The 25,137-nt window shown below is 55.1% G+C and overlaps 1 protein-coding gene across 3 annotated transcripts in view; it reads left to right on the top strand.

Annotated features, from left to right (window-relative positions):
- The window catches only part of Llgl2 (lethal giant larvae homolog 2 (Drosophila)), a 38,989-nt gene extending 14,157 nt beyond the window's left edge, over positions 1 to 24,832 (top strand). For 2 of the 3 annotated variants that reach the window (XM_013038001.1, XM_013038002.1), the window contains exons 3-26: positions 10,415 to 10,512; positions 12,327 to 12,408; positions 12,697 to 12,812; positions 13,208 to 13,366; positions 14,349 to 14,511; positions 14,642 to 14,774; positions 15,074 to 15,128; positions 15,638 to 15,792; positions 19,517 to 19,734; positions 19,816 to 19,883; positions 20,018 to 20,171; positions 20,275 to 20,379; positions 20,844 to 21,136; positions 21,249 to 21,399; positions 21,814 to 21,964; positions 22,144 to 22,260; positions 22,359 to 22,525; positions 22,939 to 23,203; positions 23,366 to 23,531; positions 23,706 to 23,734; positions 23,947 to 23,994; positions 24,132 to 24,174; positions 24,262 to 24,323; positions 24,490 to 24,832. In XM_013038001.1, the coding sequence (XP_012893455.1) occupies positions 10,415 to 10,512; positions 12,327 to 12,408; positions 12,697 to 12,812; positions 13,208 to 13,366; positions 14,349 to 14,511; positions 14,642 to 14,774; positions 15,074 to 15,128; positions 15,638 to 15,792; positions 19,517 to 19,734; positions 19,816 to 19,883; positions 20,018 to 20,171; positions 20,275 to 20,379; positions 20,844 to 21,136; positions 21,249 to 21,399; positions 21,814 to 21,964; positions 22,144 to 22,260; positions 22,359 to 22,525; positions 22,939 to 23,203; positions 23,366 to 23,531; positions 23,706 to 23,734; positions 23,947 to 23,994; positions 24,132 to 24,174; positions 24,262 to 24,323; positions 24,490 to 24,497 (3,006 nt within the window). In that variant the 3' untranslated portion in view covers positions 24,498 to 24,832. The remainder of the gene's footprint in view (positions 1 to 10,414; positions 10,513 to 12,326; positions 12,409 to 12,696; positions 12,813 to 13,207; positions 13,367 to 14,348; positions 14,512 to 14,641; positions 14,775 to 15,073; positions 15,129 to 15,637; positions 15,793 to 19,516; positions 19,735 to 19,815; positions 19,884 to 20,017; positions 20,172 to 20,274; positions 20,380 to 20,843; positions 21,137 to 21,248; positions 21,400 to 21,813; positions 21,965 to 22,143; positions 22,261 to 22,358; positions 22,526 to 22,938; positions 23,204 to 23,365; positions 23,532 to 23,705; positions 23,735 to 23,946; positions 23,995 to 24,131; positions 24,175 to 24,261; positions 24,324 to 24,489) is intronic. The other variant, XM_013038003.1, reaches the window with a different exon arrangement.
- The last annotated feature ends 305 nt before the right edge of the window (positions 24,833 to 25,137 follow it).

The following is a 25,137-nucleotide window of genomic DNA, read 5'->3' as shown; positions in this document are numbered from 1 at the left end:
AGACAACTCCCAGGCCCCAATACCGGCACACACACAAACATACACACATATACATATACAGAATCCCCCCCACACACACACACATATACACACAATTGAAAAATGGTCCTGATTGACAGCAGGTGGAATGGAAACATTTAGAACATCCTATTACCCAGACCCAGTGATCTTTCAGTATGGAGTGAGGGGACCTAGGAATCAGCCTCTGAGACAACTGTGGAGGTCTCTGTCCTAGGTAGGTAGTGGTGCCAGGAACCACGGATCTCAGTGCTTCCACTGGGATCCCATTTAATTTGGTCAGAATAGGAGCAACTGTGATCTCTAATCATAGTGCGGTAGCCTTGCGTGGTGGTTTGTACTGACCTTGGCTCCTAGCTGTCTGGTCCACCTTCATCTCTAGAGAAGGTTAGCCCAGCTGGACACTGGTGGCTCATGCCTGTAACCCTAGGCTGAGATCTGAGGATTGCAGTTCAAAACCAGCCTGGGCAGGAAAGTCCATGAGACTCATATCTCCAACAGAGAACTGGAAATGACAATGTGCCTCAAAGTGGTGGAGCACTAACTTCAAGCAAAAAAGCTCAGGGACAGTGCCCAGGCTCGGAGTTCAAGCCCCAATACCCCCCAAAAAACTAAAAAAACAAAACAAAACACAACAGAAGGTAGCCATAGAGTTGGTGTGAAGACTGAATGGATCCATGTATATATTGAGGGCTGTATATATATATATATATATATATGGCTGATGGCCACAAAATTGGATGTGGCCTCAAAATTTGTGGTGAGGGAGGGTCCAGTAGACAGTGTGAACCAAGCTAGACCCTGAAGTTGGCTTGTGGGCTGCTGGTACAGACAGTGGTGAGTGCCAGTCTCTGTTTAGCCCTTCTGAGGGCTCCATCCTCAAGGCCAGTCTGCAGGCCACCGTGCTAGAGAGGCTGGGTGGGACACTGGTACTATTGCAGTCTTGACCCCAGACACCTTCTGGGCCTTTCTCACTGCCAGCAGAGAGCCCTGGGGCCATGCTCTAGAGAGCTGTATGTGCCTGGGCCGGCAATGGCACCGTGACCCACGTCTTCAAACTCGCTGCCAGAGGGACAGCAGAGAGGGAGTGGGTTAGGGGACCTGGTAGTACAGTAATTAGAGGCATAAATAGAACTAGACATCCAGGGTCCAGATCCCTGTCCTGCTTGCCTTCTTGCTGTGTGACCTCTCTGTTCCTCACCTGTCAGATGGCCATGGTGGCAATCCCTCTCTGCAGGCTGGCACGCTGAGCGGGTTTGTGAGCCTCCAGCGGAGCCTGTCACGCAGTCGGCATCGTACCAGCGATGCCTCCTCCTCACCACTCACCGACGGCGTTGTCCCCAATCCACAGGTGGGGAAAATGAGGCCTCTAAGGCTTGCCCACCCTGAGCATGTCCCTGAGGGCGCTGGCTGGGGATGAGGACATTTCCTGATGCATCTGCAGAGTGGCTGTGTGGCCTTAGGGTGGTGACTTCACCTCTTGGGGCCTCAGTTTCTTCTTTGAAGTACTCATTACCACGTATGGTGGATCCACAAGCCTGTTAGAGAGACAGCTAAGTTACCTGGCAGTGCTGTGTAGGATCAACCCAGGGACCTCAGCAAGAAAGGAAAGGAACCTTCAATCATGGTGAATCACCTTCCTTGAACACCTGCTCTCCGTCCCTGTGAAACCCCAGGCCTCTCCCCGCCCCCTCCCCCCAACAGCCACACCCCCAGGGAAGCTGCAGCAGCAGCTAGCCACCTGCCTGGGCCCTTCCTGCCTGGCCCCACATCCCAGCCCCAGGCCCTGAGCAAACAGCGTGTTCCTGACCAGCGGTCCCTGCCCAAGACCAGGTTGTTTTGTCTTGGCTTTTGCCTGGCTGGGCCCCTGGTGTCAGGTGACAGCCACACCAGAAGGGCCAGGTTGCCACTGCCAGGAATCTGAGCTAACCACACCCAGTATCAGGCAGAGACACCCAGCCAGCCAGCCAGGCTGGTGTGTCCCCTGTGGTCCTGGGCAGCCTCCTGGCACTCTAGTCCCCATCAAACCCCTCTCCTATCCTGTAATAAATACCAGGGGCCCTTCCAACCCTTGCTCCTCAAGGGGGGCCTCCCTGGTTGAGGACAGAATGAAGATGTGCACTATGGCTGGCAAACACCTTTGCCGCCCCTTCCCTTCTGGGGACCTGGGCTCAGATCTGGAGCCAGGTTGAGACAGTGGCCTTTCTCTCCCACACGGGCTAGTGTTGCAGTTTGGCAGTGGCAGTGGATCTTTGCTCTCCTTTCCTGCTCCCTGTTAAAAGAGTTCATTGTTCTCTCCTCCCATGGAGGAGGTCACCTGAGCCAGGTAGCAGGATGGGGGTGGGGCACGGGAGGTGGGAGGATGGCTTTGAGGCCGCCAAGACTTGGGCAGCCTCCTAGTTTGATCTTGCGCTGGAGTTAGCTGGGGTCACTGGTCAGGAGGCCTGGTCTGGGAATTCTATATGCCCACTGAGGGCTGTGCCAGCTGCCTCGTTTCTGCAGGGAGTACTTAGGATTTTCTGTGCCCTGGAAGCCACACAGCTCAAGCCTAAACCCCACACCTGTGCCCTCTAGGTACCTGCTCTGAGACCATCCACATTTCCCCTTCCAGAGACCTAGAATTGTTTCTGGCCCAGGACCAGGTGTATGGGACAGGGTGAGAGGTGGAGGAAATCCACATGGGCCTTATTATACTCCAATGGGGTTTGCCAAGACAAAAAAAAAAAAGTTAAGACTTGGATAAAGGATGGCAAGGGTGTGGCCTGGCACTGAAGTCTGGGGACAGCTGGGGCAGGGCTGGGGTGCCTGGCAGAGCCTGTGTTTTGTCCCTTACTAGGGTTCCCTAGGATAGACTGGGTTTCTGGCTCCTCCCTTTCCCTTCAAATAGTTCAGTCTGTTCCCTAAATTGAAATCCCTTCTTCCTTGTCCCAGTGAGATCCCAGGGCCTCTCTCCCCACCCTGCCCATTTGGGTCCCCTCACTGACTGAGCCCCGACTTTGCCACCTGGCAGAATTGACTCATTCCCCTCAGGAATCCCCCAGGAATGACACTGTTACAACTGAACCAGTTGGGCCCAGTCCAGGGAGAGTCACTGTAGAGTTCACTGTCCTTGTTTTGCCTTGGGGTGGGAGCCTGGTCCCTCTGGGGTTGGCAGCCTGGAGAAGATGCCTTCTAGTGCTGCAACAGACAGATGAGAACCATGGGGGAAGCTGGAATCAGGAGACCCAGCCTGAGACGGTGGGTGCTGTCAGGTATACTGTCTGGAGCCTTTCAGAGCTGCCTCGTGGGTAATGTAAAGACAACCCTGCTCAGGACAGTCCCGGGCGTCATCCTGGTGATGGGATGGGAGGTGAGGCTCAGAATAAAGTTGCTCAGAATAAAGTACACACCATTGAAGAGGCAGGAGAGGATTGGAAAGTCAGTGGGTCTGGCTGAGTGTCTGGCCTACACTGGCCTTTAAGTCGGAAGGAGGGGATGGCAGGAAGGTGGCCACAGGGGCCTCAAGATCCTGGAGGAAATGCAGAATGATTGTGTGTGATTGAAGGGTGATCGCCAATTTCTTTGTCTTCCTCTGGGCTAGAGAAAAAAAGCTGACCCTGGGGCTGGGAAGGTGGCTTAGGGTAGAGTACTTGCCTTGCATGCATGAGGCCCTGGGTTCTATTCCTCAGCATCACATAAGCAGAAAAAGCTGGAAGTGGTACCGTGGCTCAAGTGGTAGAGTGCTAGCCTTGAGCTGAAGAGCTGAGGGACAGTGCCCAGGCCCAGAGTTCCAGCCTCACAACCAACCAAAAAAAAATAAAGAAGCTGACTGTTAGGTTTTTAAAAAGATATAACCGAGTAAGAACAGCACCACACATGTGGTATTCAGGTAAGGGGTAGGTTTATTCATCGTTCCGGCTGGCACCAGGCCATCTTGGTCCTCCACACGGTGGGGAAAGGCCTGGGAAAGAGAGAGAAAAGAGCAAGAAAAGAGGGTTTCTGGGCCTGGGCTAGGCCTTATCTAGGATGTGGGCAGAGAAAGGTATGGCCACATCAAATTCAGACGTGACCTCAGCAGATGCAGATGTGACCTCTTCCAGGTGTGCCTGTTGCCTAGGTAATGCAGGTAACTGGGCAGAGACTTTACTGAGAGGAGGGTGGAGTCTGCTCGTCATCCTGGAGCGGACCTTACATTCCAGCCTTTTAATAATCATGGAATAGGGCGAGGATTCTCTCTGGCTACTTCCTGCTGACAAGGGGCGTCAACAATAGGGGTAAAAGGCTGGAATTTGGTCCCCTCCCAGAGAAGGCAGCAGGCAGCAGCTGTCTGTTGGTGGCGTGGGTCCTTAGATGAAGTCTGGAGACCTCTCATGAGGGGCTGGAAAAAAAAAATACTAGAGAGCAAATAAATGGCAAGAGGAAGGACTTAGGGCTGAAAAATGTTGGTAGAAATGTCCCTAGCTGCTTCTGACATCTGGTGACTATGTAGAGAAGTCAGGTGACAAAGGCAAGAATATAAGTTTCTGTTGTTAATAGGTAGCCAGGTATAGACATTGGATGGGCAGGCTTCTTACTTCTACTGACCTCCCGGCTCTGGTTAATTTTGAAAGAGCAGGCACAAAGTTGCTGATGTGACATCGTCTCTTCTTACTCCTCTCCATGTTCCCTTGTTCCCCAGACTGGCTGAGTCTAGGTGCTCATTCTGGGATGGCTTGTCCCAGTTGGTATTCAAGGAAGTTTGAATTCAAGGCCTGGGCACGGTCCCTGACCACTTCTGCTCAAGGCTAGCACTGAACCACTTTGAGTTATAGTACCACTTGCAGTGTTTGCTGGTTTGAGATTAGAGTCTTGAGCCATGCTTCCAGCCTGGCTCTTTGCAGGTTAGTTGGGAGATGGAGTCTTAGGGATTTTTTCAGCCCGGGCTGGCTTTGAACTGCAATCTTTGCCACAAAAACCCTTTGTTATTTCCAATTAAAGCAACAAGGAGATCAAATAGAATAAGTAGAGCTTACCTGCTCTTTATCAAGAACTGACCAACAAATATTCTACAATGACAAAACTCATTAGATGTGATGATAATTTTAGCACAGATATGCCCAGTATTTTAGAACCACGTAGTCAGTAGTAGAATACACAACACAAAACAAAAAAGGCAAAACTCAAAACCCAAAATTTTTGACAACAATGTGTAGATATCTTTGCTAACAAAGCACATCAGATGGTTGGGCCTCAGTTACCAGGGCCTGTGAAAAGAGCAACTTGTTAGCAAGGCACCTTAGAATAGATGGAGTAGTAAACTTGGTAGAAAGTTAAAGGTCAGATGGGGCCAAACCCTTAACCCACCATGTGGCCAAGATGGCGAATTTCTGAAAAAATGCAAAGAAACCCTGAACAAATAGATCAAGCCTACATTGGCTAGCCTTTTAGAAGGAACCTAGAGGGGGGTCCCTGGGACCCAGCTTGCATCGCACTCTTCAGGGCACAGCCAAAATGTAGAAAAGAGAAAGGGAGAGATAGGGAAAGTTGGACATGAATATCAGAGAAGTTAGGTTTTTAAAAAGAGATAGCCGAGTAAGAACAGCACCACACACGTGGTATTCAGGTAAGGAGTACGTTTATTCATCGTTTCGGCTGGCACCAGGCCATCTTGGTCCTCCACACAGTGGGGAAAGGCCTGGGAAAGAGAGCTGGGAGAGCTGGGAAAGAGAGAAGAGCTAGAAAAGAGCTAGAAAAGAGGGCGTCTGGGCCTGCGCTAGGCCTTATCTAGGATATGGGCGGAGAAAGGTGTGGCCACATCAAATTCAGATGTGACTTCAGCGGATGAAGATGTGACCTCTTCCAGGTATGCCAGTTGCCTAGGTAACACAGGTAACTGGGCGGAGACTTTGCTGCAACGAGAGTGGAGTCTGTTTGCCATCCAGGAGTGAACCTTACACTGACCTGTAGCAGGAAGTGAGATGTTACACTGTTGATGAATTGGGGGCACGATATGTGGCCTGAGAGCCTACCATGAAGCTACAGGCCTGTGGGCACAGGGGCTCACACTGATAGTTCTAGCTAAGACCTGAGGATCTTGGTTTGAAGCTGGCCTTGGCAGGAAAATGAATGCATGACACTCATCTCCAGTTAACTACCAAAAGGCTGGAAGTGGAACTGTGGTTCAAGTGGTAGAGCGCTGGCTTTTAGCAAAAAAAAAAAAAAAAGCTCAGGGACAGTGCCTAGGCCCTGAGTTCAAGCCCTGGGATTGGCACATACACAGATGCAGACCTGTTTATCCTTGGCTATCTCTGCTGGTGCCTGAAGACATAATTAGATAGTTCAGCATGGTGCCTGGATAGAAACAGAAAATGAGCCTTGTGCTTGTGGCTTGGGCCTATCATCCTGGAAGGAAGCTGAGAGCTGAAGCCCACTGTTCAAAGCCAGCCCTGGCAGGAAAGTCCCTGAGATGTTTTTTTCCCCTGGTCCTGGAGCTTGAACTCAGGGCCTCAGTGCTATTCCTGAGCCACACTGCTCAAGGCTAGCACTTTACCACTTGAGCCGCAGCACCACTTCCGGCTTTTTCGGAGTTCTTTATTGGAGATAAGTCTCACAGACTTTCCTGGGTTCTAACCGCAATCCTCAGATCTCAGCCTCTTGAATAGTTAGGATTCCAGTGACTGGCTAGGATCAGCTTCTTGGTAGCACTGGCCATGTGGCAAGAGACAAGTGTTGAGTAGCCAGGTGTAGCTCATGACTACCCAGCTAAGTAACTCTGCTCAGGAGTGTGGGGCCTGATGCTGGCTTACCAAACTCCTAGGGGGACCCCTTCTCACTCCCACTCCCACACACACACACACACACACACACACTCGCTCACTCCCACTCACACACACACACACACACACACACACACACACTCGCCCAGATTCCACATTCCAGAGCTTTGGCCCTGAGTTGCTGCTGCCATGATGGTGCTGGAGAAAATGCTACTGTTTCCAGAACCTTCTTGTAAAGGCTCTGGCAGCTGGCTTCCTGGGGCCCCAGCAACCCTAGGTTGGCTAAGGCTTTAGCAGGGCCCCTGGGGGAGCTTGTCCTGCAGTCTGTTCTTTCCCTGCCTGCCTTCCTTTTCCTGGGAAATGTTTACATTCCAGACACTTGCTTATCTAGCCAGGGCTTTTCCAGGCTCTGCATTTTTTACATAGCTGAACGGGGACCTGGGTTGGCAGGGGCGAGTGGGGGGGGGGAAGCTCTTGCTGAGTCCCCCCTCTGTAGTCCCATCCAGGTAGAGCCAGTTGCAAAGTGGATTCTTGGTCGTGGAGCCTGAACTCTGGGCCTGGGCGCTGTCCCTCAGCTCTTCAGCTCAAGGCTAGCATTCTACCACTTGAGCCACAGTGCCATTTCAGCTTTTTCTGCTTATGTGGTGTTGAGGAATTGAACCCAGGGCCTCATGCATGCAAGGCAAGCGCTCTACCATTGACACCTTCCCAGCCTGCAAAGTGGACTCTTGCATCCACTCCCCCATTCAGTTCCATAGGTTGCCCAAGCTCCAGTCCCCAATGTGACTCTAGCCTGGGCCTCCTGGGAACTGCTGGACTGGGCTGGATGAGTGGGGAGGCTGTGGGCCAGATCGCTGTCTCCCGGGGCTTATCTCTTGGTGCTTCGAGAAGCACTGATCTGGCTGCTAAAGAGCCCTGGGCCAGGGAGGTGGGCTCACTACTGTGGCCCTTCTCAGCCGACCCTTCTCCATGGCTAAAAACAAAGAAAAAAAAAAAAAGCCTGGGGAACAAGTGGTTGCTTTGGTTGGGTCTCAGCTCAAACCCAGCTGGGCAGGGCCTGTGTCTCCTGGATGGAAGTGGGGCAGCTGATGGAGAAGCAGAACCCAGGACCTTCCTGAATATGCCTGGTCCATCGGGAATTTTGCTCTGTAGTTCTTGGCCTGCCTAAAGACATGCCCAGATGGGCTGGGAAGGTGGCTCAGTGGTAGAGCACTTGCCTTGCATGCATGAGGCCCTGGGTTCGATTCCTCAGCACCACATAAGCAAAAAGAGAAAAGCTGGAAGTGGCGCTGTGGTTCAAGTGGTAGAGCGCTAGCCTTGAGCTGAAGAGCTGAGGGACAGTGCCCAGACTCAGAGTTCAAGCCCCACAACTGGATCCCCGCCCACCCCACCCCACCCCACCCCCCAAAAAAAAAGAAATGCCCCGAGCTGCAGGCAGGGCTAGGAGTCCAAGTGTGAGTGTCACTGCAGCTGGCATGGAGAAAGCTCCAGAAACAGACCAAGCGGTCACAGAGGCCTGTGACTGAGGCTGCAGTACCTCAGAGTTATCTACAGCTGCTCTGAGGTCATTTTAAAGCTTTTACCCACTGGGTGGCTTTGAGGGGAGACACAGGGCAGAGAGAGAGAGAGAGAGAGAGAGAGAGTGTGTGTGTGTGTGTGTGCACGCGCGCACTCGCACTGGAGGACCTGGGTAGTATGGTCCCAGTCACACTCTACTTTTTTTTTCCCCCAGTGCTAGTGTTTGAACTCAGGGCCTCACGCTTGTTGGGTAGAAGCTCTACCACTAAATTACACCTCCAACCTTTTTCTGCACTGATTATTTTGAGATGGGGCCTCATCCCTGCCCAGATGCACACCTGGACCTCAGCCACCCCTGTCAGGTTTCCTTTCATAGCTAGGGTGACAGCTGTGTGCTACGGTGTGCCCAGCTGCTGATTGGGAGGGAAGTCTCGTGACCTTTTCTGTCTGTGCTGGCCTGGAACTTCCATCTTCCCATTGGCAGCATCCCAGGTAGCTAGTATTATTTAGTATTTGTAGCTGTGCTTTTTGGGTATTTTGTTGTTGTTGTTGTTTTGTGGGGGGGTTGTTGGCTTTTTGGTCCTGGGGTTTGAACTCAGGGCCTGGGCACTGTCCCTGAACCTCTTTGAGCTCCAGGCTAGCCCTCTACCACTTGAGCCACAGTGCCCCTTCTAGCTTTTTCTGAGTATAGTAATTTATTGGAGATAATCTCAGGAACTTTTCTGCCCAGGCTGGCTTCAAACTATGATCCTCAGATCTCTACCTCCTGAGTTTTTACATTTTTAAATATACACATTGGGTCAGGGGTTTGGCTCATTGGTAAAGTGCTTGCCTTACATGTGCAAGGCCCTGGTTCCAAGTGTGTGTGGGGGAGGGAGGAGACTGAAGGGAAAAACAATAAAACCTTCTTTTTAAAAAGTTAATGTGGGCTGGGAAGGTGACTCAGTGGTAGAGCGCTTGCTTGCATGCATGAGGCCCTGGGTTCGATTCCTCAGCACCACATAAGCAAAAAGAAAAATAACGGAAGTGGTGCTGTGGCTCAAGTGGTAGAACGCTAGCCTTGAGCTGAAGAGCTGAGGGACAGCGCCCAGGCCCAGAGTTCAGGCCCCATGTCCGGACCCAATAATAAATAAATAAATAGTTAATGAGGGCTGGGAAGGTAACTCAGTGGTAGAGTGCTTGCCTTGCATGCATGAGGCCCTGGGTTCGATTCCTCAGCACCACATAAGCAAAAAGAAAAAAGCCGAAAGTGGCTCTGTGGCTCAAGTGGTAGAGTACTAGCCTTGAGCTGAAGAGCTGAGGGGCAACGCCCAGGCACGCACACACACACACACACACACACACACACACACACACACACGTTACTATACACACACACACACACACACACACATGTTACTATAGGGGCTGGGAAGGTGGCTCAATGGTAGAGTGCTTGCCTTGTATGCATGAGGCCCTGGGTTGGATTTTGGATTCCTCAGCACCACATAAGTAGAAAAAGCTGGAAGTGATGCTATGGCTCAAATGGTAGAGTGCTAGCTGAAGAGCTGAGGGACAGCACCCAGACCCAGAGTTCAGGCCCCACAACCAAAAAAAAAAAAAAATTAATGAGCCAGGTGCTGGTGGCTCATGCCTGTCATCCTAGCTGCTCAGGAGGCTGAGATCTGAGGATCATGGTTCAAAGCCAGCCCGGGCAGGAAAGTCTATGATGCTTTTATCTCGTTAACCACCAGAAAACCAGAAGTGGTGCTGTGGCTTAAGTGGTAGAGCACTAGCCTTGAGCTGAAGAGCTCAGGGACAGTACCCGGGTCCAGAGTTCAAGTCCCACAACCGACCTAAACAAATAAATAAAGTTTTAAAAAGTTAATGAGGGCTGGGAATGTGGCTTAGGGGTAGAGTGCTTGCCTAGTATGCATGAAGCTCTGGGTTCGATTCCTCGGTACCACATAAACACATAAAGCAAGTTAATAAATATGACACCTGTATACGCACATCACATATTCCTCTTTCCTGCTAGTCTGGCTCTGGGCTGCAGCTCTACCATCGTAGACTTCAGCCATAGTCATGGTGAGGCAGGAGGTAGGCAGGCCCCAAGGGTGTGGGGGGGCGAGTTTGCAGTCCTAGCCCACATGCTCTCTTTGCAGACTGTGGAACATGGCTTCCCGCACCAGCCCAGCGCCCTTGGCTACAGCCCTTCTTTACGTATCCTGGCCATCGGCACCCGCTCTGGGGCAGTCAAGCTGTATCCTTTCTAAGTGCTCACCCCTACCCTGAAGGTCCGGGAGGGTCTGTGGATGGGGTGTCCATAGTTGAGTAAGGCCTTGTGGCCCTCCTTGCTCGTGAACTGTTAACGTGAGAGCAGACTTGTTCTGATTTCCAGCTTTGGAATGGGATGAGGCGGGGTGGGTTGAGGGTGTAGGGGTTGGGTTGGATGGCAGGAGGGCTTGGTGTGGCAGTCTTTTAAGTGAGAAAGGGGTGGTGAATTTTGTCTTCTCATTACTCAAGCTGAACTTGGCCCAGTGGGGTCCTGTGTGTCTGGGCATCATGCCCAAAAAAGAGAGAGGCTTGGCCTTAGCCTTGCCTTCTGCCCTGACAGGGTGTGGGGCCTAGAAACTTCATTTGGTGGAGGTGGGGTGGGGGCACTGCTGAGTCCAGGGAGTTTCAGAAGAGCCTGAAAGTTGCGTCTACCTGTAGGTGAGTGGCCAGCAGGAGAATGGTTTTCTATCTCCCCATTCACACCACCATGGCAGACCTCCCCAAAGGGAATTAGACCTGTCTTTTTTTTTTTTTTTCTTCTGCCGGTCATGGGGCTTGAACTCAGCCTGGGCGCTGTCCCTGTGCTCTACCGCTTGAGCCATAGCCACAGTTTTCTGAGTGGTTTATTGGAGCTAAGAGTCTCATGGACTTTCCTGCCCAGGCTGGCTTTGAACCTTGATCCTCAGATCTCACCCCCGCCCCCCCCCTCCCAGTAGCTAGGATGACAGGCGTGAGCCACTGGTGCCCATCTTGGACCTTTCTTCTAGAGTGGCCTAGACTCTGTTTCCCTGCCTTCAGCTGTACACACACACCCCCATACAAAGCAAGTTACAGCTGATCCCTCTTGTCCCTGGAATGTCCACTCATCCTCAGGAACCACTACAGTCTGTTTCCCTTCCTCCTGGTCAGTGGCAGGAAGAGGCTGGCCTGGGCTCTGTCCACCAGCAGAAGCGAGGTAGCTCTAAGGGGAGAGGGCAGCACTCGGTCAGCAACTTCTCCAGATCATACCCCACAGCACACCCCAGTTGGGTGGTCTTTTCGCCAAAGCATTGATGCTGTGCTTTCTTGGGGCTGTGGGAGATTTCCAGGGCAAGCTCACAAGTTCCAGGAAGGGCGAGTGTCCCTTGAACTTCTTCAGCTGGCCTGATCAGAGCCATGATCTTGGACACACACCCCCATCCATCCTGTACCCCAAGAATGAGCCAGTGTGGGGAGCTGGGAGATACCTCCTTCCTAAAAGCCCTCCTCCTTCTCTGTGTCTCTGTCACAGCATGGTAGGAGAGGGAGGGGGCTGGGCTGGTGTTCGCACCGGAGGGCAGGGCCTCAGGTCCTGCCACAGCTCACTCTTCCCCAAGCTGGTTAATCATTGCCAGCCCTGTCCATATCCTGGTTACCAATCCCCGGTGCTAGGACTCAAGCCAAGTTTGCGGGGGATGGGCTGGAGTGGTGCCCCGTGTGTTCTCACTGGTGCCACCAGGTGACAGCCCATGGCTCTGTTGGCACAGCTCCAGTTTGGGGGATGCACTCGGGGGTGCGGGGGAAGGCAGCCTAATAGCTGTCAGCGATAGAGCTTCACCTTCGGCGTGTGAGATGGTCTCCGGCCTGCATGGCTGGCTGGGCGCGCTCTCTAGGTCAAGTTAGTAGCTAAGTGTCCCTGGGTCAGGGCCGCCGCCATCTCCTCCCTGCCCTGGGCCGTTGGGCATCGTTCTTGCTTCTTCCCACCTGGGCCAAGAGCTCGCCTCTCAGGGTGGGAAAGGACTAGTGTCCAGTGTGCAGACATTTTCCTGAGCTTTCTCCTAGCTATGGTGCCCCCGGGGTAGAGTTCATGGGGCTCCATCAGGAGAACAACGCGGTGACGCAGATTCACTTCCTGCCTGGCCAGGTAAGGGCTTAGCTTGGTGGGGGAAGGGTGGGGGGACGGGGCTCCCTGTCCTTCTTACCCTCATATCTTCTCGTATAGCGGGGGGAGGCATGGCCCTGGGTTTGGTGCTGTGCAGACACCTAGACCAACTCCCTTTCCCCAGCTGGAGGCTCATAGGCCATCCTGAGGGCAAGGCAGGGTCTGGGGCTCTTGGAAACCATCATCCCAGCCTAGGCCACCCCGTATCTAAAGGCCAGCCATCCTTGATCAACAACAGCACACACTCCCGTCCCCCATCCCCTTCCCCAGTGCCAGCTGGTCACCCTGCTGGATGACAACAGCCTGCACCTGTGGAGTCTGAAGGTCAAGGGTGGGGTGTCAGAGCTGCAGGAAGAAGAGACCTACACTTTGCGTGGCCCCCCAGGGTAAGCTGCCCCTCCTCCCCCAGGGTAAGGACGCAGTCCCCTTCCTTTCCCAGCCCAGCCTGACCCAAATGCCCTTGCCAGTGCCTGCCTGGCTTGTGTTGGAGCCACTGTAGCATCTGCATTGGTGCACTGGGAGGGGCTCGGGTGCCCCTCCTCCCATGTCCACGCTCTGGTGTGCAGGAGGGTCCCGGGTGTTCCCTGTCATCTTCCTCCTCCTCGGCAGAAAGTCCCCAGCCTATCCATCCTGACCTGAGACGCTGTAAACCCCATTCCCGGCCCTCAGGGGCGAGACTTCCCCAGGCCAGGCCTTGCCTTGAGACTGATGAGACCGGGGACCCTGGGGTTGCCCCTGCCTGGACCCCATCCAGCTCATGCTCATCTGTGGTCTTGGGCAGGGCTCCCCCCAGCGCCACGCAGATCACCGTGGTCCTGCCTCACTCCTCCGGAGAGCTCCTCTACCTGGGTACCGAGAGTGGCAGTGTGTTTGTGGTACAGCTGCCCAGCTTCCACGTGCTCGACAACCGGACCATCAGCTCAGACACCGTGCTGCAGTGGTGAGGAGCCCCACTTCTTGAGCGGAGCATGGCTTTTCCCCTTTGTTCCCCAGAAAAGGTCTCCCTGTATCGCTTCTTTTTTTTTTTTAATTTTTTTTTGGGGGGTCCGGTCATGGGGCCTGAACTCTGGGCCTGGACACTGTCCCTCAGCTCTTCAGCTCAAGGCAACCACTCTACCACTTGAGCCACAACGCCACTTACGGCTTTTTTTTTTACTGCTTATGTGGTGCTGAGGAATCAAACCCAGGGCCTCAAGCATGCAAGGCAAGTACTCTACCCCTGAGCCACCTTCCCAGCTCACTGTATCACTTCTTTTCTGGGGAGTCTATGGGAACAGGAAGGAAAACACTTTACTTTCCCCTTGTCTTCCAGATTGAGACTCTGTCAGTTCTGGGGCTTGAATTCAGGGCCTGGGCACTGTTCCTGAGCTTTTGTGCTCAAGACTAGCACTCTCCCACCTGAGCCACAACTCCATTTCTGGATTTTTGGGTGGTTAATTGGAGATGAGAGTCTCATAGACTTTACTGCCTGGGCTGGCTTAGAACCACAATCCTCAGATCTCAGCTTCCTAAGTAGCTAGGATTCTAGGCGTGAGTCACTGGCACCTGGCACACTGGAGATTTTTTTTGGGGGGAGGGGGACGACAATCCTGGGACTTGAACTCAGGGCCTGAGCACTGTCCCTCAGCTTATTTTCCTCAAGGTTAGCACTCTACCACTTGAGCCACAGCACTGCTTCTGGCTTTTTCCCTCTATGTGATACTAAGGAATCGTACCCAGGGCTTCATGCACACTAGGCAGATACTCTACCACTAAGCCACCTTCCCATCCCACCCTGGGGAACTTTGGGTAGGTCTCCGTCCTGTTTCACACATTGCCCGTCTCCCCACCACCTCTGCATGTTGGCATGTAGGATGCCCTCAGAGCATGGAGTGGTGCCCCCAGGGCGGTGCTGCCTGGCCTCATGGCACTCCCCCGCCCAGGTTGCCAGAGGAGGCCCGCAACCGGCGAGTGTTTGAGATGGTGGAGGCTCTTCAGGAGCACCCTCGAGACCCGAACCAGATCCTGATTGGCTACAGCCGGGGCCTTGTTGTCATCTGGGATCTGCAGGCCAGTCGTGTGCGCTACCATTTCCTCTGCAGCCAGGTAGGTGAGGGGGGCAGTGGCATTCCTGGGTCCCAGTGTGCCGCTTGGCCCTGTGCTGAGGCCCCAGGGGTGGGCACTGGGGATGCTACCCTGATGCTAGACACTGCTCTCCCCCTCTCCTCTTCTAAAGCAACTGGAGAATGTCACTTGGCAGCGGGACGGCCGCCTGATTGTCACCTGCCACTCCGATGGCAGCTATTGCCAGTGGCCTGTGTCTAGTGACGCCCAGCAGTCGGAGCCCTTGCGCAGTTCGGTGCCTTATGGTCAGTGCTATTCCTGCCCTGTCCTATTGCCCTTTCCCCCTGAGGAACACCTACATTCTTTCCGGGACTCAGGGATAGGGTACCTGGCTTACAGAAGCAAAACCTGGGTTCATAAAGTTCAGGGCTTGGACCAAAGAGCCACATATCCAACTTTTCAGATGCCCGCTGGGGCTCTCAGCCCTGTGCAGGGCAGGCTCCCTGCATAGGTCCACATGTGGGCGTGGGTGTGATCTGTGCCTACGGGAGCTGGCATGTGTCTGAAGAGAGGGACCTGCTCACGCGTATTCCTTTTTTTTTAGGTCCCTTTCCTTGCAAAGCTATTACCAAAATCTTCTGGCTGACCACCAGGCAGGGGTAGGTATTTGAGCAGGTAATCTTGCTTTGCAGCACCTCCCTGGAGCACTGGAAAGACTGCTTAGGCCCCTGCTCAGGGTGACGGTGCCTGGTAAAGGCCAACCCAAGGAAGGGAGGAAGGGCAGATGTAGCATTCATTCCTCTCCATAGCTTGATTCCTCCAAAGCCCCTTCCCAGAGGGATGATATGATCAGCAAAACTGATCATTCTTTGGACCACAGGCCCATTTCTCCAGGTGGATTCATCAGGGCGGCTGGTGTCAGTGAACCAGGTGGCTGCCGATACTCAGGACCCCCATCTTGGGTGCTCCACCTCATTCCAAATTCTCATTTGCCACTGCGGCCAGAAAGAGCTAGCGTCTGGTCCTGTACTAGCTAGCGTCTACTCCTGAGACTCACCTCCCTTCTGGTGTTGGGACCTCCAGATGCCAGGCCTTGCTACAAAGGCTGGGCCTTGCCCTGCGTGCCCCCCAAAATCCCAGCAACTGGCCCTGCTCTCCCTGCCTGCAGGTTGCCCTTCACCATCTTCCAGGGCGGCATGCCACGGGCCAGCTACGGGGACCGCCACTGCATCTCGGTGCTCCGCGATGGCCAGCAGACGGCCTTTGACTTCACCTCCCGTGTCATCGACTTCGCCGTCCTCTCTGAGGCAGAGCCTGCGGCCGGTAGGCAAGCTTCGGCTGTGGGAGTGCAGGGTTAGACGTGGGACACGGAGGAGTGCTGGGAGGCCAAGCCAACGAAGGAGAGCCCTGTAGATATTCCCACACCTGTCACGCCACCCTCCTGGCCTCACTGTGTGCCTCTTCAGGACCACCACGGCCAGTGGTGGTGCCATTCTCGCCAGCTTGAGACTCAGCCAGGAGCTTCACCCTTCCTGGCCGCCCCTCTCGCCTGTCTCAAACTCTATGGAAGGAACGGAGCCTAGTAGGCCAGAGCTGCATTACCAGATTTACCATCTGTCCAGCTTTGGCAAAGAGTCCTGGCTTTGGCACCGTGCAGCCTGCCTTCTGGGTGGAGTAGCAGGTGGCTGTGTGGGGCCAGCTGTGAGTCAGCCTCATAAATGGGATGACAGGCCAGACCAGCAAGGGCTGCTGTCGAAACCAAGAGGAGGCTTCTGGGAACTGTCCAGGAGGGCGGGCAAGCCAGCGGGCCTGTTCCGCTAATGACTCTGGCCTACGCATGCCAGGGCCTCCAGGTATAGGAGGCAGAGCTACTCAGAATACCCGAGTCCCTTAGTTCTCCCTCACATATGCTTTTCCTTTTTTTTTTTTTTGGCCTGTCTTTCCTCCTCTTACTGAGAGCAACCCAGTCTCTGTTGCCCAGGCCTCGGAGCCTGAGGGCTCCTGGGGGGTGGGGCTCCTGGGGGTGGGGCTCCTGGGGGGTGGGGCTCCTGGGGGTGGGGCTCCTGGGGGTGGGGCTCCTGAATGTGGAAGCCCCTCCCTTGCTGATGGGCTCATCTGATCCCCATCAGGAGCTAGAGCAGTAGGAAAGAAACCCCAAACCAGTGGGAATTTCTAGGACAGACCACCCTCCTGGGATTGGCCATCTGTGTCCTCAGCTCCTTCACCGTTCAAGCAGGCTAGGCTATGGGTATGCCATGAGGGCTGCCCCACCCCTCCCCCTCAGACAAGAGGTGGGCGTCCTGGAGCTCCTCTCTGTGTGTTCCTCTGCCTTGCACCTGTACTGAGCAGGCTTCCCTATTTCATGAGTAAATACTGTGTGCTAGGCCCTGTACACAAAATGGACAAAGTCCCTGCCCCAGTGGGCTTGAGTGTGTTGACACGGAGCGAACTGGCTGACAGGTAACGTCAGAAGCTAGGAAAAAGCAAGAGCCGGTGAGGAGGACATGGGGTGGGGGTAGGACTGCTGATTTAGGTGAGGTGGTCAGCAAGGACTCCATGATGAAGAGACACCAGAGAGTGAGAGGCATGCTGAGACCTTTGGGGGTGCAAAGGGGGATCAAGTAGAAGGGGCAGATCTGGCCTCTGTTCAGGGGCCCTGGCTGGCTGCCGGGTGGGGTTGAGGATGGAGGTGGTAGCCCCTGAGAGCCAAGGGAGTGGCATCGTGGGCCAGTCGGGGATGAAGGCAGCTGTGCTGCAGGAAATAGCGGGGTTTGGAATGTTCTTTCTAAAACATTTGTTCTTGACTCATGGTAAAGGGCTGGATAGCAAAGTTTTTTGTTTTTGTTTTTTGGTCGGTCATGCTCTGAACTCTGGGCCTGGGCGCTGTCCCTCAGCTCTTCAGCTCAAGGTTAGCACTCTATCACATGAGCCACAGTGCCACTTCGGGCTTTTTCTGCTTATGTGGTGCTAAGGAATTGAACCCAGGGCCTCATGCATGCAAGGTAACACTGGACCACTGAGCCACCTTTCCAGCCCATGGATAGCAAGTATTTTTTCTGCCATGGCCACTTGGTTCTGCCATTACAGAGCAAATACAGTCAGTGGACATTGTGTCACAAGTGGAAGCATCTATGTCCCTGTGCAGCTTTATACACGGAGTAGGCAGCGCACCAAATCTGGCCCTTGAACTGTAGTTTGTCTAAGCAGAGGTAGGGAAAAGACTGATGTGGGGCTGGGAAGGTGGCTCAGTGGTATACTGCTTGCCTTGCATGCATGAGGCCCTGGGTTTGATTCCTCAGCACCACATAAGCAGAAAAGGCCGGAAGTGGTGCTGTGGCTCACGTGGTAGAGCACTAGCTTTGAGCTGAAGAACTGAGGGACAGTGCCCAGGCCAAGGTGAGGCCCCACCACACACCTACACACACATACACACTCTCTCTCTCGCTCTCTCTCTTCCTCTCTCTCTCCATCTTTCTCTCCCTCTTTCACTCCCTCTCTCTCTCTCCCTCTCCTCTCTCAGAAGGAGCCAGATTATAGCTACTCAAGAGGCTGGGATCTGAGGATCTCAATTCAAAGCGAGACCAGGAAGTCTGTGAGACTCTTGTCTCCAGTTGACCACCAGAAAACTGGAAGTGGCACTGTGGCTCAAGTGGTAGAGCACTCACCTTGAGCTGAGGAGCTGAGGGACAGCACCCAGGCCCAGAGTTCAGGCCCTACAACCGACAAAAAAAAAAAAAAAGAAAGAAAAGAAAGACTGATGAAACAGAGTAATGATATGTTTGGCTTGAGCATGAAGAAGTTTGGAGCTGGGCGCCCATGGCTCACGCCTATAATCCTAGCTACTTAGGAGGCTGAGATCTGAAGATCTCGGTTCAAAGCCAGCCCAGCCAGGAAACTCCGTGAGACTCTTATCTCCAATAAAAACAACTAGAAAACCAGAAGTGGTGCTGTGGCTCAAGCGTAGAGCGCTCGCCTTGATCTGAAGAGTGCAGGGACAGTGCCCAAGCCCAGAGTTCGAGCCCCACGACCGACCAAAAAAAGAATTTTTTTTTTAAGAGAAACTGGGCACCCTGTAATCCTAACTACTCAGGAGGCTGAGATCTGAGAATTGTAGTTCAAAGCCATCTTCATTGTGTGTGTGCCGGCTTGGTATTTGAACTCAAGGCCTGGGCATGGTCCCTGAGATTTTTGCTCAACGCTCTACCATTGAAGCCACAGCTCTGCTTCCAACTTTTTTAGTACCTTTTTTGTTTTTGTTTTTGGTCCGGTCGTGGGGCCTGAACTCTTGGCCTGGGCGCTGTCCCTTAGCTCTTCAGCTCAAGGATAGCGCTCTACCACTTGAGCCACAGCACCACTTCCGGCTTTTTTATTTTTGCTTATGTGGTGCTGAGGAATCGAACCCAGGGCCTCATGCATGCAAGGCAAGTGCTCTACCACTGAGCCACCTTCCCAGCCCCTTTAGTACCTTTTTGGAGATAAGAGTCTCACAGGCTTTCTTGCCCAGGCTGGTTTTGAACTGTGATCCTCAGATCTCAACCTCCTGAGTAGCTAGGATTATAGGCAGGAGCACCCGGCTCCTTGAGATTCTTATCTCCAATTAACTGCCAAAAAAACTAGAAGTGAAGGTGTGACTCAAGTGGTCAAGCACTAGCCTCGAATAACAACAAAATTCAGGGACAGAGCCCAGGCCCTGAGTCCAAGCCCTAGGACTGGCACAGAAAGACAGAGAGACAGAGAGAGAGTTTGGGGAGATATTGAATAGACAGCTGAGGTCTATGAGCTGGATTCAGAGGACAGACCTGCAAGGCATATGTTTGGGGCTATCTATGTCAGTATGGCCCTGAGATCAAATGAAGCTGCCCAGTAGCGAAGGAGACAGCAGACCATGAGAAAACCCTGTGTCCCCGCACCCTGAAGCCGTTAGGAGTGTGGAAGTCAATGGAATCCAACTTCAACCCTGGAGCTCTTTCCTTTCCACGAGCCAGGTGGGGGCATACTCTGGGGCACACTGCCTCCTCCTGGCCCTGACCCTTAGCCTGTACCCCAGCCTTTGATGACCCTTATGCCCTGGTGGTGCTGGCCGAGGAGGAGCTGGTAGTGATTGACCTGCAGACAGCGGGCTGGCCACCCGTCCAGCCGCCCTACCTGGCCTCCCTGCACTGCTCCGCCATCACCTGCTCCCACCACGTCTCCAACATCCCGCTGAAGCTGTGGGAGCGCGTCATCGCCGCGGGCAGCCGGCAGAACGCGCACTTCTCCACCATGGTAGGTCCAGCCCCAGCCCCAGCCCACCCCCCCACTCTGGGGCCAGGCTGTCCCATTCAGACTTGCTGGTCCCTTCTCCAGGACTGGCCCATCGATGGTGGCACCAGCCTGGCCCCGCCCCCACCCCAGAGGGACCTGCTGCTCACAGGGTAGGTGGTTCAAAGGCCCCTTCTCTTCCTGGGTGGGTGGGAGGGGGTGAGGACTAAACCCAAGGGCTGAATGCCAGTCCCCGAGCACCTCCAGCTGGCATCGCTCACCAGCGGCGGGTGGGCCCTGGCCACAGGCATGAAGATGGCACAGTGCGGTTCTGGGATGCCTCGGGTGTCTGTTTGCGGCTGTTGTACAAACTAAGCACGGTGCGCGTGTTCCTCACTGATGCCGACCCCAACGAGAGCCTCAACGCCCAGGGCGAGGATGAGTGGCCCCCTCTCCGCAAGGTGATGCCAAGAACCTGGGAATTGGCGCAGGCAGGGGGCGGGGACTGGGGAGAACAGGCTGGGACCAGCCATGGCCACTCACAGGGCTTCTCTTCCTTGGCAGGTGGGCTCCTTCGACCCCTACAGTGATGACCCCAGGCTGGGCATCCAGAAGATTTTCCTCTGCAAATACAGTGGCTATCTGGCTGTGGCAGGCACAGCAGGGCAGGTAGCAGGCTGGGCTGGGTGGGGATTGAGGGCAGAGCGGTTGTGGGCCTGGGCAGCAAGGACAGGAACACATGTGGTCTCACCAGGAACACCTTCTGCCCTTCTGTGCTTGTGGCCACGGATATGAGTGGCTTGGTTACAGTGGCCAGAACCTCCGGAGTTGCCTCCTGTCCAGGGCTGGACTCCAGCAGAGGCCTCTGGGCCTGGGTGCTGTCCCTCAGCTCCTCAGCTCAAGGAGAGCGCTCTAGCACTTGAGCCACAGTGCCGCTTCTGGTTTTCTGGTGGTTCATTGGAGATAGGAGTCTCACGGACGTTCCTGCCCAGGCTGGGTTTGAATGGCAATCCTCAGATCTCAGCCTCCTGAGATGACAGGCGTGAGCCACCAGCGCTGGGCTCAGTCTCAAAATTTTTTTTCCCCTTCCCTGGGTGCCCAGGTTTTTCTAAGCTGCCCATTTCCCCGCCCAGGTGCTGGTGCTGGAGCTGAACGACGAGGCAGCGGAGCACGCGGTGGAGCAGGTGGAGGCTGACCTGCTGCAGGACCAGGAAGGCTACCGCTGGAAGGGCCACGAGCGGCTGGCAGCCCGCCCGGGGCCTGTGCACTTCGAGCCTGGCTTCCAGCCCTTTGTGTTGGTGCAGTGCCAGCCTCCAGCCGTGGTCACCTCCTTGGCCCTGCACTCTGAGTGGCGGCTCGTGGCCTTTGGCACCAGCCACGGCTTTGGCCTCTTCGACCACCAGCAGCGGCGGCAGGTCTTTGTCAAGTGAGCAGCCCAGCTGGGGTCAGGGTCTGGGACTGGGGCCTTGTGAGGTCCCCTGTGCCCTGCAGTGCTGATGGCCTTGTGTCTCTCTGTCCCCCCTCCCCCCCACACACAGGTGCACGTTACACCCCAGCGACCAGCTGGCCTTGGAGGGCCCGCTGTCCCGTGTAAAGTCCCTCAAGAAGTCCCTGCGCCAGTCATTCCGCCGCATGCGCCGCAGCAGGGTGTCCAGCCGGAAGCGACGGCCAGCTGGCCCCCCAGGAGAGGTGAGGCCCGGGACCAAGCCTTGAACCCAAGCCAAGCCAGAGCGACCATCGGCAAAACCACAGGGCTCCCTTGCTGGGCTATGAGGACAGGATATGTAACACCGCTTTTGTGCCTCGGTTTCCCCAAGTAAAAAAGGAAATAAGGAAATAGTTGTGATTCTTAAAGTTAAGTCCCCAGTAAACCTTAGTGATTTTCTTATTCTTCTGCTTTTTTTTTTCCCTCCCAACATGTTGGCCAACGCCCCCATAAGATATCTCCCTCCCACTTGAACAAAGCCCGCTTGGGCCCCAGCTAGACAGGTGGCTGACATGGCTGTGGTTAGTCTTCCCCTGGGAGGACTGACATTGAGCAAGTCAATGCCCCCGGGCAGGGGAGACCAGACTCCAGCCTCAGGCTGGCCCATCTCCTTACAGATGCAAGCAGCGAGCACCAAGGCAGAGCGGACGGGCCTCCAGAACATGGAGTTGGCACCCGTGCAGCGCAAGATTGAGGCCCGCTCGGCTGAAGACTCCTTCACTGGCTTTGTCCGGACCCTCTACTTTGCTGACACCTACTTGAGGGACAGTGAGTATTCATGCGGGCGGGCGTGTCCATTCAGAGGAAGAAATGGTCTGAAAGCGACTCACTGTCTTGATGAGGCTGCGCTACCTGGCGAGGCTGGATGGAAGCCCAAACGGCTTTTCTTAGCCTCACCTGACTCCCACAGCCAGGGGTTGGATGAGCAACGCTTTGCTCCTCGGCAGGCTCCCGCCACTGCCCCTCTCTGTGGGCTGGCACCAACGGCGGCACCGTCTATGCCTTCTCCCTGCGCGTGCCCCCTGCTGAGCGGAGAATGGATGAGCCAGTCCGGGCAGAGCAGGGTAAGCGCTGGCTGGCAGGGAGAGCAGCGCTGGCTGGGCTGGGGGTGCTGTTCTCAGCCAGGCGTTGACCACAGTGTCCTGACCTGCCTCCACCATAGCCAAGGAGATCCAGCTGATGCACCGCGCACCTGTGGTGGGCATCCTGGTGCTTGATGGACGCAGCGTGCCCCTCCCGGAGCCTCTGGAAGTGGCCCATGACCTGTCAAAGAGCCCTGACATGCAGGGCAGCCACCAGCTGCTTGTGGTATCCGAGGAACAATTCAAGGTACCACATGGGCGGCAGCAGGGCCCTCTGGGAATCCCTGGGACATCCACGAGGCTCCACCCTACCCCCTTGGGCACAAATAACGACAGCTGCTATTGGAGGTTTTAGGGGTTTTTTGATAAGTTGGAAGGGCACAGAAAAGGTGGAGAAGGATCTTGTATGGAGCTCCTGGGTCTGAGCTGAGGGGACACTGAGGCAGGATCTTAAGTCTATGGAAGAAACAAAATACCCAGATAGGGAAGTCAGTAACCTCGCACCCTCTGAGTTCAAGCACATGGTCTACGTGTCCCAGAGCTGAGAGGCGCTGAGGCCAGCAGGGTTGGCCACGGCATTGGGAGGCGTTCACCATGGGGCTGGGGCACTGGCCGCCGCAGCCCGCATGAGCCCCGCGGTCAGCCTGCGCTCTGCCCCAGGTGTTCACGCTGCCCAAGGTGAGCGCCAAGCTGAAGCTGAAGCTGACGGCCCTGGAGGGCTCAAGGGTCCGGCGGGTCGGCGTGGCCCACTTCGGCAGCAGTCGTGCCGAAGACTACTGGGAGCACCACCTGGCGGTCCTCACCAACCTGGGTGACATCCAGGTGGTGTCCCTGCCCCTGCTCAAGCCGCAGGTGCGGTACAGCTGCATCCGCCGCGAGGATGTCAGCGGCATCGCCTCCTGCGTCTTCACCAAATATGGCCAAGGTGTGTGGGGGTGGGGCGTCCTGGAGCTCCCGTGAGGTGGGGGAGGGGGCTGGGGGGGGACACCTCCAGACACTTTTAGGGGCTGGAGAGGGAGGAACAGCTAGTCTAGGCCAGGAGTCCTGAACTAGGCTTACCTGCCCCGCTTCTCCTCGGCTCCCCCAGGTTTCTACCTGATCTCGCCTTCTGAATTCGAGCGCTTTTCTCTCTCCACCAAGTGGCTAGTGGAGCCCCGGTGTCTGGTGGATTCAGTCAAACCCAAGAACCACAGCCGGCCCAGCCATGGCAACGGCACAGGCATGGGCCCCGAGAGAGCCTCGGGCCAAGCCAGGTGAGTGCGGAGCGGAAGCCTTCCCTGTGGCCGCCTCCCCTGCCCTGAGGCACCTGGTGCCCACAGGAGCTCAGCCCGCCTCCCACGTACCCAGGCGGCTTGTCCCCGCTCATTCCTGAGAGAGCCAGGGCAGGAAGCGTGCGGCCCAGGCCCTCACTGTCTCTCCCTCCACAGGAACACGGGGAGCCAGAATGATGGAGAGGGTAAGACAGCCTCTTGGAACTGCTCCCTGGGGCCAGGCCTGGGCCACCTGGGGGCAGGGGGGCGGTAAAGGACCCCAGGTGAGCAGACAGAGTGTGGGCTGGGATGAGAAATGACATCCCCCCACCCCACCCTCAAGTGAGGGAACCACATTGGTCTGGAGAAAGCTGGGCAAAGGGTCCAGGGGAAGACCTGCCTCACCTCTGCTTTTCAGAGAAGAAGGCTGGCCCAGTGATGGAGCACGCGCTGCTCAATGATGAGAGTGAGTCAGGGCGGGAGAGGGGAGGTGGGTGGGAGAGAGGGGAAGCATATTTAGGGTCAGGCCTGTCCAGTAACCCCAGCAGTCAAAGAGAGAGGGACCCGATCCTTGCTTGTCTTACCCGTCATCTTGTCCTGCAGGAGTCCTAAAGGAAATCCAGAGCACGCTCGAGGGGGGCCGAGGGTAAGTCACCCCGGTGCCGCAAGGGGTGTTGGGGTGCTGAGAAGGAAGGCCCCCATGGTGGGTGACTCGCCGTCTTTGCCCCTGCAGGAGCTGTGGTAATTGGCATCCTCACCGAGTGGCCGTAGGGTACCGTCTCAGCAATGGGGAAGGTAGGACTCTGGGCGCTGCTGGGGAGGGTCTGCTCCTCTCCAGGCTCCTTTGGATCTCTGGGGCCATCCTACTCCTGACCTCTGCCCTGGGTGTGTGGGCTCCGGGTGAGGTACCCTGTTTTGCTCAGGATAGTCCTGAGCTGCTGCCCTCCATGTTTTTCAACAGCAGAATGAACAGGACAGGCGTCTGGGCTGCAAGCTGACGACACACTACCGAAGGCCTTCCTGTGGGGCTGCCTCTGCTGGAGAGGCTCGTGTGCACTGGGCTGGGCCAGGGGCTCCAAGCGCCCCTGCTCTCCACCCTGCTGCTACTCCTGGCCTGAGAGGAGCAGCCCCCAGCGCGGGCTCCCCTCCCCGGCCTTCTGTCTCAGTCTTTGGTCAATGTTGCACAGTTTTTAGTCCTTTGTTCCCCCCTCCCCTTTTTTTGTAGTGGGCTGGGTTTTAAATTATAAATTTTAACTGCCTCTGTGTGAAACAGAGTTTTTAATAAACACCTTATTACCTCTTCACTGAGCTGTTTCAATGACTTGGATATTTTAGTTGTCTAGGAGTTATTTATACAAATGGGAAGCCTTCATCAGACCTCATCTTGCCCTGGTCCCTCTTGGCCCAGAGAGTGCTAAGAGAACCACTTTCTGAGTGTTTGGAGCAGAGCAAACCATGTTTAAGTCCGAACATGACAAGCTGTCTCCAGAAATAAATGGCAGCTATGAACCACCTTGAGTCTGACTCATGTCATAGCTAGAGCGCTGGACCACCCAGCCCATGGTGACGTGAGACTGCAGATCTAAGGGGAAATACAGCTTATTTATCC

This window comes from Dipodomys ordii, unplaced genomic scaffold (assembly GCF_000151885.1).
Source record: "Dipodomys ordii isolate 6190 unplaced genomic scaffold, Dord_2.0 Scaffold7, whole genome shotgun sequence".
Classification (NCBI taxonomy): Eukaryota; Metazoa; Chordata; class Mammalia; order Rodentia; family Heteromyidae; genus Dipodomys; species Dipodomys ordii.
The sequence above is the reverse complement of the archived record's forward strand: the minus strand, read 5'-3'. Positions and strand labels throughout refer to the sequence as shown.